This window comes from Delphinapterus leucas, chromosome 19 (assembly GCF_059928025.1).
Source record: "Delphinapterus leucas isolate spDelLeu-1000000601 "Yukka" chromosome 19, BTC_Dleu_Yukka2, whole genome shotgun sequence".
Lineage (NCBI taxonomy): Eukaryota > Metazoa > Chordata > Mammalia > Artiodactyla > Monodontidae > Delphinapterus > Delphinapterus leucas.
This window is the reverse complement of record NC_143147.1, coordinates 13,686,594-13,701,734: the sequence shown is the minus strand read 5'-3', so window position 1 is coordinate 13,701,734 and position 15,141 is coordinate 13,686,594. Positions and strand designations below refer to the sequence as shown.

General features: G+C 44.8%; 1 protein-coding gene across 4 annotated transcripts in view; it reads right to left on the bottom strand.

Annotated features, from left to right (window-relative positions):
* Positions 1–15,141, bottom strand: part of STX8 (syntaxin 8) — a 241,123-nt gene that overhangs the window by 167,250 nt on the left and 58,732 nt on the right. For all 4 annotated transcript variants that reach the window (XM_022596181.2, XM_022596182.3, XM_089900354.1 and 1 more), the window contains one exon: positions 9,875–9,967. In XM_022596181.2, the coding sequence (XP_022451889.1) occupies positions 9,875–9,967 (93 nt within the window). The remainder of the gene's footprint in view (positions 1–9,874; positions 9,968–15,141) is intronic.

Here is a 15,141-nt window from a genome sequence, read left to right as displayed (position 1 = left end):
CCATCAGCTCAGTCTACCATTTTGATCGACAGCCTGTACTGTGAATAAAGAGTTAATAACAGAAAACACTTTTAGATCCCTTACAATGTGTGAGGCCCAACTCTGGGAGCTTCACACGTGGCTATTCATTTCACCTTCATACAACACTCTAGGTACTAAAATCCCCATTTTCTAGACAAGGAAGTTAAGGACAGAGAAAGAGGAGGGTCCCATGGCTAGTCAGTACCAGAGGCAGTTTGGCGCCCCTGTGACGGTCATTTGTGTCATCCACCCAGTGTGTCCAGTCCTCCCCCCTGCAACCAGACGCAGGGGTAGGATAACACCTCCTAGTGGTTTTAGCTCTGACCAAGGAGCTCTGACCGAAACGGACTTGTCACTTCTGGGCCAGAGCACTTAACTTCAGGAACAAGAGCCTCTAGAGCTCTCCGACTCTCTGGCACAGTGACCATCAGTGTTTGAAATGGTGGCTATTCTATCTATCAGGGATCTTAAGTAACCGTGCCCACCAATGACCCCACAACGGATATATACCGAAAGATAAAAAAAAAAAAAAAACAACAAAAAACACGTGTTTTCTATTTTAAGCTACTTATACTTGGGGGTTATTTTTCATAAAAGTTAACTTACTTCTGTTAATATGTAATGGCTTATTATTTTTAAAATGAATATTTTTTAAATGTTTTAAATTTCTAATGCAATTAGTGTTGATAGATATAACCGATGTCAACAAAAGCTCTGAGGAGTTCTCAGTGATTGTGAAGAATACAAAGCAGCCCTCGACCACAAAGTCTGGCAATCTCTAGACGAGGTAAACACCAACCAAATAAAAGCCTAGACTGTGATATTACTATCTAGTCAGTAGGCCTAAAGGTCAAAAGCAGTAGAGATAAAGAGAGAGATTTCCATAATGATAAACAGATAAACTCACCAAAATAAGATTAAATAATCCTGTATATATGTACCTAATAACCTTTTCTTGAAATTTATAACATAAGAAATTGACCCAGTTACATGGATAAATTGCTAAGTTCACAAACCCTGAAGGCAATTTCATCACACTTCTTTCAGAAACTGACTAGAGGAAGCAGAGGGGTAGTAAAGACACCTAAGCCTGATGTATTAAGTGTATATGAAGCCCCGTCTCCCCAAACTGGTGACTACCCATTCTCCTCAGGCACACAGAGGGGTGACTCGCCACAATGGTGACTAAGCCTCAGAGGAGATGTTAACAAGTTCAGAAGAACCAGTATCATATAGAACATAATTCTCTGACCCTTATGCAGTTCAATGAGAAAATCAACAATAAAAAGATGGTTTACGGTAGTCATTCCAGTTACAAGCTAAGTACGTACTAGGGATGTCACATACAACATGATAATTAGCACTGCTGTGCACTGTATATGAAAGGTGTTAGGAGAGTAGATCTTAAGAGTTCTCATCACAAGGAAAAGGTATTTTTTCCCCTGCTTCCTTAATGTTGCATCTCTCTGACATGACGGATGTTCACTAAACCTATTGTGGTAATCGTTTCATGATGAATGTAAGTCAAATCATTACGCTGTACACCTAAAACTCATACAGTGCTGTATGCCAATTATATCTCAATAAAAGTGGAAAAATATTTTAGAAGATGGTTTAAAAAACATGTTTGGAAATTTAGAAACAATGAGTTAAAAAGCAAAATCAATGGCAATTATGAAATGTAATGGAGTAAGTTAAAATAACAGCACTAAATATCAATATCTGGGGAGGGTAAAAGTGGCATTTGAAGGAGGATGTACACAGGCTTTCGTATATTTGAAAAGAAGAAATGGTATTAATTAGCATGGAGCCACAGTGCTGTTCAAAATTACTGTTAACAGGGAGCTCCCTGGCTGTGCAGTGGTTAGGACTCCATGCCCTCACTGCTGAGGGCCCGGGCTTCAATCCATGGTTGGGGAACTAAAATCCCACAAGCCGGGCTTCCCTGTGGCACAGTGGTTGAGAATCCGCCTGCCAAGGCAGGGAACACGGGTTCGGGCCCTGGTCTGGGAAGATCCCACATGCCGTGGAGCAACTAGGCCCGTGAGCCACAACTACTGAGCCTGCGCGTCTGGAGCCTGTGCTCCGCAACAAGAGAGGCCACGACAATGAGAGGCCCGTGCACCGCGATGAAGAGTGGCCCCCGCTCGCTGCAACTAGAAAAAGCCCACGCACAGAAACGAAGACCCAACACGGCCAAAAGTAAATAAATAAATAAATAAAAATTAAAATCCCACAAGCCGCATCGTGTGGCCAAAAAAAAAAAAAAAAAGAAAAGAAAATGACCGTTAACATAACTGTTTCTTAACTCAGACTGTTGATTGTCCTTCCCAGGAAAATACAAATTCTCCGTAATTTTCAGGGCTTACTAGGTATTCGCGCTGTGAAGCATCCCAGCCCTGCTCCGAACCCCTCTCTGCAACTTCATCTTGGAACGTCTGCCTCATCACCCACCCTACCAGCGACAAAAGCCTTCTTCGGATTTCTCAAACTTGCAAGGCTCTCCGCGGCCTCCGAGGCCTCACGTGAAAGGTCCTGGCACTACCTGGAATGCTTCACCTGCCCTCCCCGCTTCACTGCCCCACCTTGGCCCAGGTCCTGTAACCTCAGCCACCAACTGAACCCAGACCTCCCTGTCATCCCCTGCCCGGGCAGCCTGGTCTCTGCCTTGACAGCACATCCCACGATGTGAGAAAACACCTTGATCTGGGGGAGTGTTCGTTTCATGTCTGTCTCTCCCAGCTAGACTTAAGAGCAGTAAGGGAAGGGCTCTGGTTTTGAGTTGTAACTGTTGCTTTTCCATATAAAGGGCCACACACACAGCTGGTACTCAGTGAGCATCTGCTGAATGAATAAACGCCCCACTGCCAACGTACTTACTTCTTCTCCCTGAAAGTGGCTAAACTCTCAGTTTAGATGCATTAACTGCTACGGGACAACGCCCACCATAGAGAGAGCTGCATCTCCCTTTTTAAAAGTAAACTATACAGACGAAATTACAGGATCGATAAAGTAGAAAACTGAGTGATTTTACATAACGGATGACACCAACCCTATGGATGTTTAGGTCACTGTATAGATAGGTCGAAGGTCACACCTACACAGTGACTCCCACCTTCCCCTCCAGCCTGCTAACAGTTCTCATCTCCCTGGCTCTCTGGACTCTGGGATCAGTGGTCTTCTCCCACGTTTCTCAACCGTGTTACCCTCCTTTCCATACGCTGTTCCGTTAGAAATGGTCTTTTAAATCTCAGTACATAGACCACGTCCTTGGGGAGGGCTTTCCTAATCCTAAATCCACGTCAGGGTCTTCTGTTCTATGTTGTAATGGTGCCCTGTACGTCTCTAACTGGACATCTGTGCGCTTAGCTGTCTAACGTCTGCCTCTCCCTCTAGAACAGAGGGCAGAAACCGAGTCTCACCACAGCTGATTGATACGTGGGTTCTAGCACAGAGCTGAGCATATAGTCGGCACTCGGTATTTGCTGAATGAATAGAGAATGTACTAATAAGGAAGGAAAAATATTACTCTGGATTTAGGGACAGACCTCACTAGGCTTAATGAGGCCTCTGTTTATTAGGAACAAAAGATTATTTAATCCAGATAAAGGAAAGATACGGAGCCAATGAGCAAAACGTGCACAGCGTGTACAGATGGGCTGCGGCTGCCACTGCTTCTGCACAGCAGGAGGGTTTACAGTGCCTCCAAGTGACCAGAGGGCAGCAGAGATGCCGTAAGCCGGGGCGACTGAGTGCAGTTCTTCCCAAAGATGAAGAGATGGCCGGGGGCGGGGGAGGGGAGTGACCGTACAAGCTCCTCTCCATCCTAAGAGTCTCTGAGACTAAGGAACTCACAGATCTCTTTATGAATGAAATGCAGGCTTGAGAAGCCACTCCACGAATCCCAGAAGCCGAATGAAATCTCAGTACAGGAAATCTGAACCCAGATCAGCACAGCCACTTGGAGAAAACCGTTCCCCACCAGACAGGTATGTGTCTAGATCCCAAAGTTGGGGGCGGGGCGGGGCGGGCCGCGGTCAGGCCCCCTCGTCAATTCATAAAAGCCTGCTTGGTCCGTAAAGTGCCTGATGGCACAGAGACATGCGCTCCAAGTCCTAGGCTCAGCTCTCCTGGGACAGAGCTCTGGGCGGTGGGATCGGGGTGTGGCCCTGCTCACTTACCACTTGCCAAGCAGTACCACAAACTCCCTGGACCTCAAACCATTGTATATTTCCTTTAAAGGAAAGCAGTTTCTGTCTGTCTTCCCTCCTCCAGAGGGCAAGCATACTGGAATATGTGGGGGTGCAGCATCAGACGACATCATCCCCACCACAGCCACCATCTGACACACCGGCAGAGCTGGGAGGCATTGTTTCAGCACATCTTCTGATCCCTGAGCTCGGCTAGTATGTGATCTCACCATCAGGAAGGCCAAGTGGAGAAGGTGCCTGTGTTACCTCACAGAGCACTGAACCAGGACAGGGCCCAAAATGAAGTACTCTACAGCGCCCTTGGCTTGAACAAGTCGTCTTCTTACAGCGGTGCTTCCCGACTGTCGGCATTTCAAGTGCCCCCCTTCATAACTTTCTGCCATGCTCATGTTTCACCTGCACCATTTTCGCTCAATGTTTTTCTTCTTATCAACTCACTATCATTTTCCTGCTCACACAAGTTAACTGAGTAAGGAGATTCTGTAGTGCTGTGAAATCAGATTTCAAATGCTAGTCACTTTTATTTGTACCACACCTTATATTTTAATAGTTGCATATTTTAAGTTTAAACTGCTTCTCTCTGTGCTACCTCAAATCAGCTGGCCTGCTGGACTCCGGGAAATTCTGACACCAGATATTCCACAAAGATTCTTTCGCCCAAATGCCCACACATTTCACCAGTACAAGACTAAAGTCTGCAATTAAATTCTGTTATTAAAGTGCTACGCAGTTTGAGAGGTTGACTGGGGCCCCAGAACTGCAAACTTCCTTCTGTGAAGCCCGCTTCAAAGAAAGCTCCTCAAGAAGGAGGAGGAGTCCCATGAAGGAGTCAATACATGTTTTCTAGCATAAGAGGGGTTAACCTGAGTTCACTGACAACTGACAAAAAGACAATGATTACCTACGTTAGTCTCCTGTTGCTGTTCTAACAAATGATTACACACTTAGTGGCTTGAAACAATATACAACGGCCCGCTTATAGTTCTGGAGATCAGAAGTCCAAAATCAGTTTCACTCAACTGAGATCAACGTGTCCCTCCAGATGCTCTAGGGGAGAGTCCATTTCCTGGCCTTTTCTAGCTTCTAGAGCTGTCTTCCCTGCATCCCTGCCTCTATCTTTGAAGCCAGTATCATAGCACCTTGCTTCAGTCATCACATGGCCACACTTCCATGTCAAAGCTCTCTCGGCCTCTTTTTGGGGCCGCGCCTGGCGGCATGTGGGGACCAGGGATTGAACCCACGGCCCCTGCAGTGGAAGTGCAGTCTTAACCACTGGACTGCCGGGGAAGTCCCTTGGCCTCCCCCTTTGAGAAGGACACCTGTGATTACATTTAGGCCCTAACCACATAATCCAGGATAAGCTCTCTGTCTCAAGATCCTCAATGGATTAACACGCCTGCCAAGTCCCTTGTGTCACAAAAGGAAACAGATTCCAGAGATCAGGATGTGGGTATCTTCGGGGGCTATTACTCAGCCTGCCACATTGCCTTCAACATGAAAATGCAGCTAGGAGCTCTAACAGACCCTTACAATGGTAATTCACTGATGTGTACGTGAAATCTTTGATCATTTTGTCTAGCTCTTTCAAAGGACACCCTGGTCTCCTCAGTCCCAGTACTTATGCTGTCGGTAGAGATGAGTGGCCTTGTCACCGTGGATTCTTCCAGAAAGCAAGGAAAGGTTTAAAGATCGACAGAGAAACGTCGAAAGGACTGGCCGAATTTGGGATATTTGAACATCAAAAAGAATGAGGAGGACCAGCACACACTGGCTGAGGTTAGTGACGCAGCCTGTTCCCGGGGCTGTCTCCTCCCTCGGAGCCGGGCCGCCGTGGCTCCTCTCGGTGCTGGCTTCACAGCTTGGCCAACGCCCAAATCGGGTCTCAGAAAGACCTACACTTCAGTCAAGTCAGTCCCATTCATCTTCTTGTTTTAGTGTTCCTTTCCAAAGGCCCCGTCCCCTTGAGCAGGAACTTTAAGGGGTTTTTCAGTAAAACTGTACCACAGCTGCACTTCGGAACAGCATCTGGGCAGTCAGCCTGACACGAACCCTTCGCCCCCAGCCACCCATACGGTTCACTGTGAGCCGTGGTCCCACGGGGCAATCTCCCGGGCTCGGCCCTCCACCCACCCCTCTCTCCTGCATCCCCCCCCCACCTTCAGCAGCTGCCAACCCCCCAAACCCACTAGGCCTGCAGGTCTCCCATCACCCGCCTTTTCGCTCAACTGCCAATCCTCTTCCTCATTCGGCCTGGTCACTGGCATGGGAACAGGGTAATTACTGGTGTGGGCCAGGCCCTTTTTAACTCTCTCTGAGAAGATTCCTACAGTGATGATAATTCAACCCTTCGGCTTTGTGGTTACGCTCTCAGGACCATGTATTGGATTTTGTTAGTAAGGTCTGGATACTTGATTCCAAAAATGGCCTGGCTGGCCAGTAATCTTAGCCTATTGTTTCTCTCATTTAGTGAAAACCAAAAGAATAATTCAGTAGGTCAATAAACCAAGTAGAGATATTTACAACCAGAAGTGGAAACCTTCTCCCGGGTCCCAGACGCCTCATTATGTACTCGGGTCACAATAAAAATCCAGATGGGGCTGCAAGCCTGTTCTCAACACCTCTAGACATAATGGCCTTCTTGACTTCGACAAAAGGAATAAAGGCTGATCACAGTCCTAGCAGGAATATCATTTTTATCCTCAGAGAGTCTCTCTGTTCCTATGAACGAAAATGGCTGACTCTGCCCTATTTCTGAGGAGCAAATGTGCACAACAGAAAACCACCAGCATAGCTGCAATCTCAGTGGGAGGCCACCACAGAGAAAACCCAGCTAATTTTGGCAACTCATGGAAAAATACCTCATGTTTGTCTATGTACACATATGTGCATCCGGGTCTGGAACGGAGATGAGGGCCGGGGAGGCACGGAGGAAGAGGTGGAAAGGATGGGGGTAAAACGTGTGATGGGAAGAGAGAGTCTCCGTGACTAGGATGGCAGATGTGTACTATATAACCAGGCGAAGGGTCTGTGCATGGGTGGGCTTTCCATCTGTCATGTGAGCATACGAGAGGCAAGGGAACAGTACCGTACTAAATACATTCTCTCAGCATATTCAACAGGGGCACTGGTTCCCAAACCTGGCAGCCTACTGAAATCATCTGGGGAGCTTTAAAAAAGTACTGATGCTTGGGCAGAACAGCGCCCCCCACCCCCCACCCCAGAGACATCTACATCCCGGAACCTGAGAATGTTAGGTTGCACGGCCAAGGGGCATTAGGTTGCAGATGGATTAAGGTTGCTAAATCAGTCGACCTTAAATAGGAACACTATTCTGGATTATCCGGGTGAGCCGGACATAATCACAAAGGTCCTTAAAACAGGAAGAGGGAGACAAAAGCTAGAAGTCAGAGTGATGCCATGCGAGAAGGACTCAATCCACCGTTGCTGGCTTTGAAGGTGGAGAAGGGGGCCACAAGCCAAGGAATGCAGGCAGCCTCTAGACACTGGAAAAGGCAAGGAAATTAATTCTCCCCCACAGCCTCCAGAAAGGGATGCAGCCCTTCCAACACCTGGTTTTAGCCCAGTGAGACCCATAGCCGACTTCAGAGCTCCAGAACTATGAGGAGGGGGTTGCACTGCCTGAAGCCGCTAAGTTTGTGGTAATGCGTTACAGCAACAACAGAAAACCAGCTCAGGTATGGCCTGGGCTTTGGAGGCTGAGAAGGTCCTCAGGTGATTCTAATACGCAGCAAAGTATGGTGCTTACTGAACGAGATAAGGACGTGCCAGTGTGATTGCTTATGCAAGAAAATGCACGGAGACCTCATCAGGGAAGTCAGCAAGTCACCTCACCAAATAGGCACCATCCATCCTTGACCATGGACCACGGTTACTAGACATGGCTTATCTGAGCACATCACAGGATGGACGTGCTTTACCAGTGTGTGGCTAGCGTCCTTTCTAGACTGACCCACTCAACAGGCTAAATTTCCTTGGGATAAAGAACAATTATACCTCTGACAGGCAGATTTCCTACAGAGCTAATTTTCTTATGAATACTGTCTTTCAAGGAAGGAACTGGCCAATAACTGAGTTAGATGCAAGTACATGAATTAGTACATTCACATCAGCACCATCAGGAAAGGACTGAATTGTCCTCCTCTCTGTCCTTAAACCATTAAGAACCTCTATTAGGATGGTAAAGCTAGAGGGTTTCTCCATTTGCTTTGGTGATCTATTTATTTATGACAGATGGCAGATGGATAGTATTAACTTTTTATTCATTTATGACAGATGAATGGAATAGTACTGTGGCAACAGATGAACTCAGTCTTTGTAGAGATGAAGAAAAGTGGGACTTGTATAACCTGACAGGTGCAGTCCCGCTTTGGAGCGAGCACGTGCCCGCTCCCAGGGCTCCAATGCTCGCCCATACAGGGTAACCTTTCTTGAAAGCCGTTCCACCATAAGTCTCCATGATACTATGACCACAAGCTGAAACCTTTTACTTTTTACTTTTCTCTCCCCATTTTGTCTTCCTTAGAGAGGAAGCTAGTGTGAAATTTCATTTCTATCGCTTACAACTTAGGTGACTTTACGGGGTCCCTCAGCCACTCTGGGCTTCACCTCTGACAAACAGCAATAACATCACCTTCACAGTGCTATGCGCTGATTAAATGAAACGGCACAGATTAAAGGGCTTAGCACCTAGTAGGGGCCTTCGATAAACGCTTGCCTCGCTGAAACTCAACTATTCCTCTGCTTCCACCCAGCACCTCGCTGCTGAAGCTGCTCACATCTCTTCCCTTTGGTCCCGTCCTCTCGCCGAGCTCTAGTACCTTATCTCCCACTGTCCACTCGACGCTGTGACTCAGATTCCTCACTGGCATCTCCCATTGGACGGGACCAAACCGGACTTAGGATCTCCACTCACAAACCGGCGACCCCCCTTCTCCCCCATTCCCCTGACAGGGTCCATGCGGTAAAAGCACCATCAGTCCCCTGCCTCCATCCGCTCTTTTCCACTCCTACTGCTGCATCTTCCATTCATGCCCCTGTACCCTCAACCGCATACCTCAAGCACAAGAGCCTTCTGGGTAGGCTCCTGACTAAAAGCTCTGTCTCTCCCAAGCCATCCTGCTTGTGGGTTTGCAAACTAATCTTTCTCCAGCCAGGTTTGTCACATCAAGCCCTGAATAAAAAAATCTTCAAGTATTTTTTTTGCCCTGCAGCCTGGTATTTATGACAGAAGAGGAGCCAACGCCCCCCACCCCCACCCCGACGTGTAGAGGACAACTCAGTGTGCCCTGCCTCTGCGCTTGTGTACGACGCACTGAGCCACTTCACCCCGTGACCACATAAGGAGAGCCCACAGGATAAACAGATCACAAAACAAAGCATGTTTAAAAGCAGCTACAGAAAACTGGACATCTTTTAACCGAATTTCTTTTCCTAGTGTTTAGTAACTACAATCTAAATGTGCCACAAACCACCCTCAATTGCATTAAACCATCGATGTAAAAATCCATTGTTGTTCAACTACTTCAGGTGTTTTGTAATATTAAAATCATTCAACAATTAGACAAAAGGCTTCAGCGTTTATATTAAATGGCAAATCTGGGCAATTTCAGACGTGTTCTTACCATTTTGTTCATTCAGTTCATTCCCAATTTCCTGCCCCATTTGTTTCTGGAGACTTATGATGGAGGAAAGGGCATCAAGGCCTGCGTCCTGTTCTGAAAGAAAAAGCGAGACAGTTAACTCACTAAAAACCAAAGGAAAACAGTTTAAAGTCTAGAAAGAGACACAATTCAATATATGATCAAAGTAACATTTGAAATCAGTCAGGAAAAGAGAAAATAGTTAACATTATTGGAACAATTGGAACAAAATTAAAAAGTTAAACACTTATAACCCTCAGACCTTAAACTAAAATGATTTCCAGATGAATTACATTTTAAACATTACAAATGAATATAAGATTTGACTATATAACCAGTTAAACATTCTGATACTTGATATATAAAGAGCATGTACAAATCAATAAGACAATCTTCCAATTTTTTAAATGGGCAAAGGATATAGATAGGAAACGCCCAAAAGAATAAAAAAGGAAAAAGCTCTGACATCGCTAATTTTTTAAAAATATCAACAAAAAACAATACTGAGGTTTTTTTCCCTGACTTATCAGATTTGTAAGCATCAAAAAGAATGCTAACACCCAGGGTTAAGTAAAGTGTGAAGAAGCTCTAAGTGCTAAGTCACAGGAGAATAGTTAACACATCTTTCTAGAGAGCAAATCATGCCTACCTCTTGATCAATTCTATGTCTAGGAAATGTGTGCAACAAAACATCTGGATGGCATGCCATGATGTATATATAAGGATACTCCTTGAAACACTGCTTCCTTTGCCGCTTTTCAATTTATCATCTCTCAGCTCTCACCCTTTTTTGACTGCTCTGTGAAAATGGATCTGGGTCCTTTAAATAATTTTTCCTTTGCCAGCTTTGGCGGTGCAGGAGACTGCAGAGATACTGCAGGGGAAACGGGTTTTGCTTCCTGGCTCCAGTGCCCTCCTGACAGACTCCTGCCATACTGGCAGCTCCTTTGGTGTGCAGTGGCCAGCAGCACCCCAAGGCCAGCAACGTCTCCCAACACACCCCCTCCTTGGGCAGTTTTGGAATACAGTGCCTCCAGTTAGACGCCTCCCTGTGCACTGTATTCCCTAGTACCCTAAGGACCGATCTCCAGGCAGTGCCGCCAGCTCGGCACCACAGCGACTTCTCTGAAATCCAGTGAACCCCAGCTGTGCCCTCTTCTACCTGATCTGCACCTCAACCCTGGGGGTACTGCTGTGGGCGCTCTGTCTCCACAGGGGAGTGGCTACACCTTCTACCTGCTATTTCTGTCTCTTTACTTCCTGCTGGCTAACCCCTCATTACTCTAACCCCGTTATAGTTAGTAATTTCGTACACTACATTTTCCACGTTCAAATTTCTTTCTCCTGATTGGACCCAGATGGATACACTTATAATAGTGAAAAATTAGAAACAACCTAATGCCCAAACACAGGGATTTGTTTAAAAACGGAGTATAGGGACTTCCCTGGCAGTCCAGTGGTTAGGACTCTGCGCTTCCACTGCCGGGGGGCCTGGGTTCAATCACTGATCGGGGAACTAAGATCCCACTAAGCCATGCAGTGAGGCCAAAACAAACAAGCAAACAGAGAGTACAGCCATAGACTGAAACACTATATGGCCGTGAAAAGTGATATTGTACAGCTATATTTTGATTTCAAAAGAAGTTCATGATGTTATTGGGTTTAAAAAAAAGCAGAATACAAAACAATGTATAGTAAAATGGTACTTTTGCTTTTAAAAAATGTGTTACCTTTCTAAATTTTTGAAAATTTAAAGAGAAAAGAACTCAAGTTACTCAAGATCATTAAAAAAAATTTTTTTTTAACTCTAGACAGTCCCAGTCTCTTTATAAATACTTTTTCCCTTTGCTTGCAGGTGCATTAGAAAGAACATTCGAAGGCTGAGTCTAACAACTCTTTCCACCAAGCACTCTGCTGGGTGAGGGTAACATGCCAATTCGTGGCTCCACTTGTTGATGGGTTTTTTTTTTAAATGTCTGTTTCACATGAAGGGCTATCTACAAAAGCAGAAATCATAAAGGTCTTCTTGCCCCGGATCACATTAACATCTCCTTATATAGTTTTTCCTAGTCTTTTTATGGAATTAAGCCGTTACACAACTTGTTAATTCATCTGGAATTTATTTAAACTAATGGTGTGCGGTAAGGACCCCTTAGTAACGATTTTTGACACTACATGCTCTTTTAACTGTACAAATGACCTGCTGTCTCTAGGGATCATTCCAAGGGACCATCTTATAGCAAAATCACTTTATAATGAGGTCCTTTTGGTCTTCAGTAACAACCTCTTGGATGGCCTCCAAGAAAAATCTATCATCAACCTAGTGCTGCTATAGGATGACCGATGTTACAGTAAAATTCCAAATGCATCCCCCAAATAAACTATATATATTGTAGAACTGAGGGTCAAGTGTCAATGCGAATTAAAAGGTAAAACAATATAAAAAGAGAAAAGGAGATTCCTCTATGGTTTTCAATTAGGAAAAAAATCATTAAAGTCCTGAAGTTGCTTTACCTAGTACAGACATAGATTATGAATGAAAAATACCTATGTTACACTCTTCACTTAACCTTGACTCATTATCTGCCTTACTACCTAACGGTTATCTTGCTAATGCAAAACAGAAAGAGGGCTAAACATTCTGCTCTACTCAAATCATTTCTATAAGAACTTACTACCTCCTCACTATGTTTATAGTGCTACAATAAATTTTCATCCTATAATTCAGAAACACAGAAGGTCCAGATAACAGAGATGCTGTGTATGTAATAATATTGATGACTTGAGCTTCTACAAGTCTTTAAATTTTTATTGCAGTATAGTTGATTTATAATGTTTAGTTTTTGTTGTACAGCAAAGTGAATCAGTTATGCATATACATATATCTACTCCTTTCTAGAATTTTTTTTTTTTTTTTTTTTTGCGGTATGCAGGCCTCTCACTGTCGTGGCCTCTCCCGTCGCGGAGCACAGGCTCCGGACGCGCAGGCTCAGCGGCCATGGCTCACGGGCCCAGCTGCTCCGCGGCATGTGGGATCTTCCCGGACCGGGGCACGAACCCGTGTCCCCTGCATCGGCAGGCGGACTTCTCAACCACTGCGCCACCAGGGAAGCCCCTTTTTAGATTTTTCCCATATAGGTCATTACAGAGTATTGAGTAGAGTTCCCTTTGCCATACAGTAGGTTGTTATTAGCTATCTATTTTATATACAGTAGTGTGTATATGTCAATCCCAGTCTCCCAATTTATCGCTCCCTTTCCCCCTTGGTAACCATAAATTTGTTACAGTTTGTTATCTGTGACTATTTGTTTTGTAAATAAGCTCATTTGTACCATTTTCTGAGCTTCTACAAGTCTTAAAGCAGCATTTCTAAGGGGAGGCAGTGTGGTCATCTTAGAGCCAGTGAACCAAATAAAATGCTGCTACGTGCAAAAATATCAACGATTATCAAGACCCATGCAGACAGCCACCCAGAACCATGTAAAACTACTACGATGTTGTAATCACAGCTCATTACTATAATCCTACCTTATCGATACCCTAAATCATTATGATATCACAACAGATCATTGGCAACATACCATACTATTAATCATTCTTCAATTTTATAATGGTATTGACTTTAAAAACCGGATGACCACTGCGCTACATAGAATAACGGCCCCTAAAGACGTCCACATCCCAATCCCGGGAACCTGTGAATAGATGACCTCACATGGCAAAAGAAACCCTGCAGATGTGATTAAGGGGAAGGAATTGGAGATGGGAGAGGACTCTGGATTATCCAGGTGGGCCCAGTTTAATCACATGAGTCCTTAAAAACAGAATCTTTCCCAGCTGTGGTCAGAGGGAGGCATGAAGAAGGGTCAGAGAGATGAAACTTGCTGGCACTGAAGACTAAAGAAGGTGTCCAGGAGTCAAGAGATGTGGGTAGACTCTAAAAGCTGGAAAAGGCAAGGGAATGAATCCTCCCCTGGAGCCTCCAGAAGAGAACCCAGCCCTGCCAACACCTTGATCGTAGCCCAGTAGCATCTGTACGGAACTTCTGAGCTACAGAACTATAAGATAATAAACTTGTATTTTAAGTCCCTAAGTCTGTGCTAATTTATTATAGCAGCAGTAGAAAACCAATACAAACATTTTTTGAAAAATTGCTTCAGAATAGTTAGGTGTTTGACTACTTCCTATCTTAAGACATGCAGAAAAACCATCTTCTAACTAAATACCATGTAACTGTGGGAGGACAATCTGGTGGCTGTAGATTAAAAATAAAGGGACAGTCATCATAATGTATTCTTGTCCAAAGTAACAGACGTCATTCTGATCAAGCCACTAAATCTAACTACCAATTTACAGAAAATATGTGGGACAGAGGGACACATTAAACAATGCGTGTGGATACAAACAGCAAATCTAGATAGTGGGAAACTATAAGGCAAATACCCTTGTTTTGTCAACAAAGAAACAGCAAAGAAAAAAAAAGTTGGCAAAGGCACCTACCTACTAAAGAAAATTAAGGGGGGCTTCCCTGGTGGCGCAGTGGTTGAGAGTCCGCCTGCCGATGCAGGGGACACGGGTTCGGGCCCCGGTCTGGGAAGATCCCACATGCCGCGGAGCGGCTGGGCCCTTGAGCCATGGCCGCTGAGCCTGCGCGTCCGGAGCCTGTGCTCCGCAACGGGAGAGGCCACAGCAGTGAGAGGCCCACGTACCGCAAAAAAAAAAAAAAAAAAAAAAAAAGAAACTTAAGGGACACAACAATTAGTTGCAATGTACAGACCATATTCAGATCCTGAATTGAACAACCTGAAAAAAAGCCCATCATGGGACAATCAGGGAAATCAAATATCCAGTCGGTGTTCAGATTAAGAATTGTTAGCTTATTAAGGGTAATAATGCATGGTGGTTATGTTTTTGTTTTTTAAAAACAGTCCTTATCTTTTGCAGACATGCTTTAGAGTTATATTCTGGAATATTCACCAATGAGATTGTACAATGTCTAGGATTTGCTTCAAAAACAATCCAGGGATGGGTAGGTGGGTAGACATATAGATGAAACGAGATGGGCTATGGGTTGATAATTGCTGAAACAAGTGATGGGTAAGACGGAATCACTATCTTACTTTCTCCACTTTCATATGTTTGAAACTGTCAAAAGCAACAAGTTACCAACATTTTAACAAGTAAATAAAACCAAGGAACATTCTTAAGAACTGCAACCTCAGGCCCCCGACTGAGCACATGACAAGAGC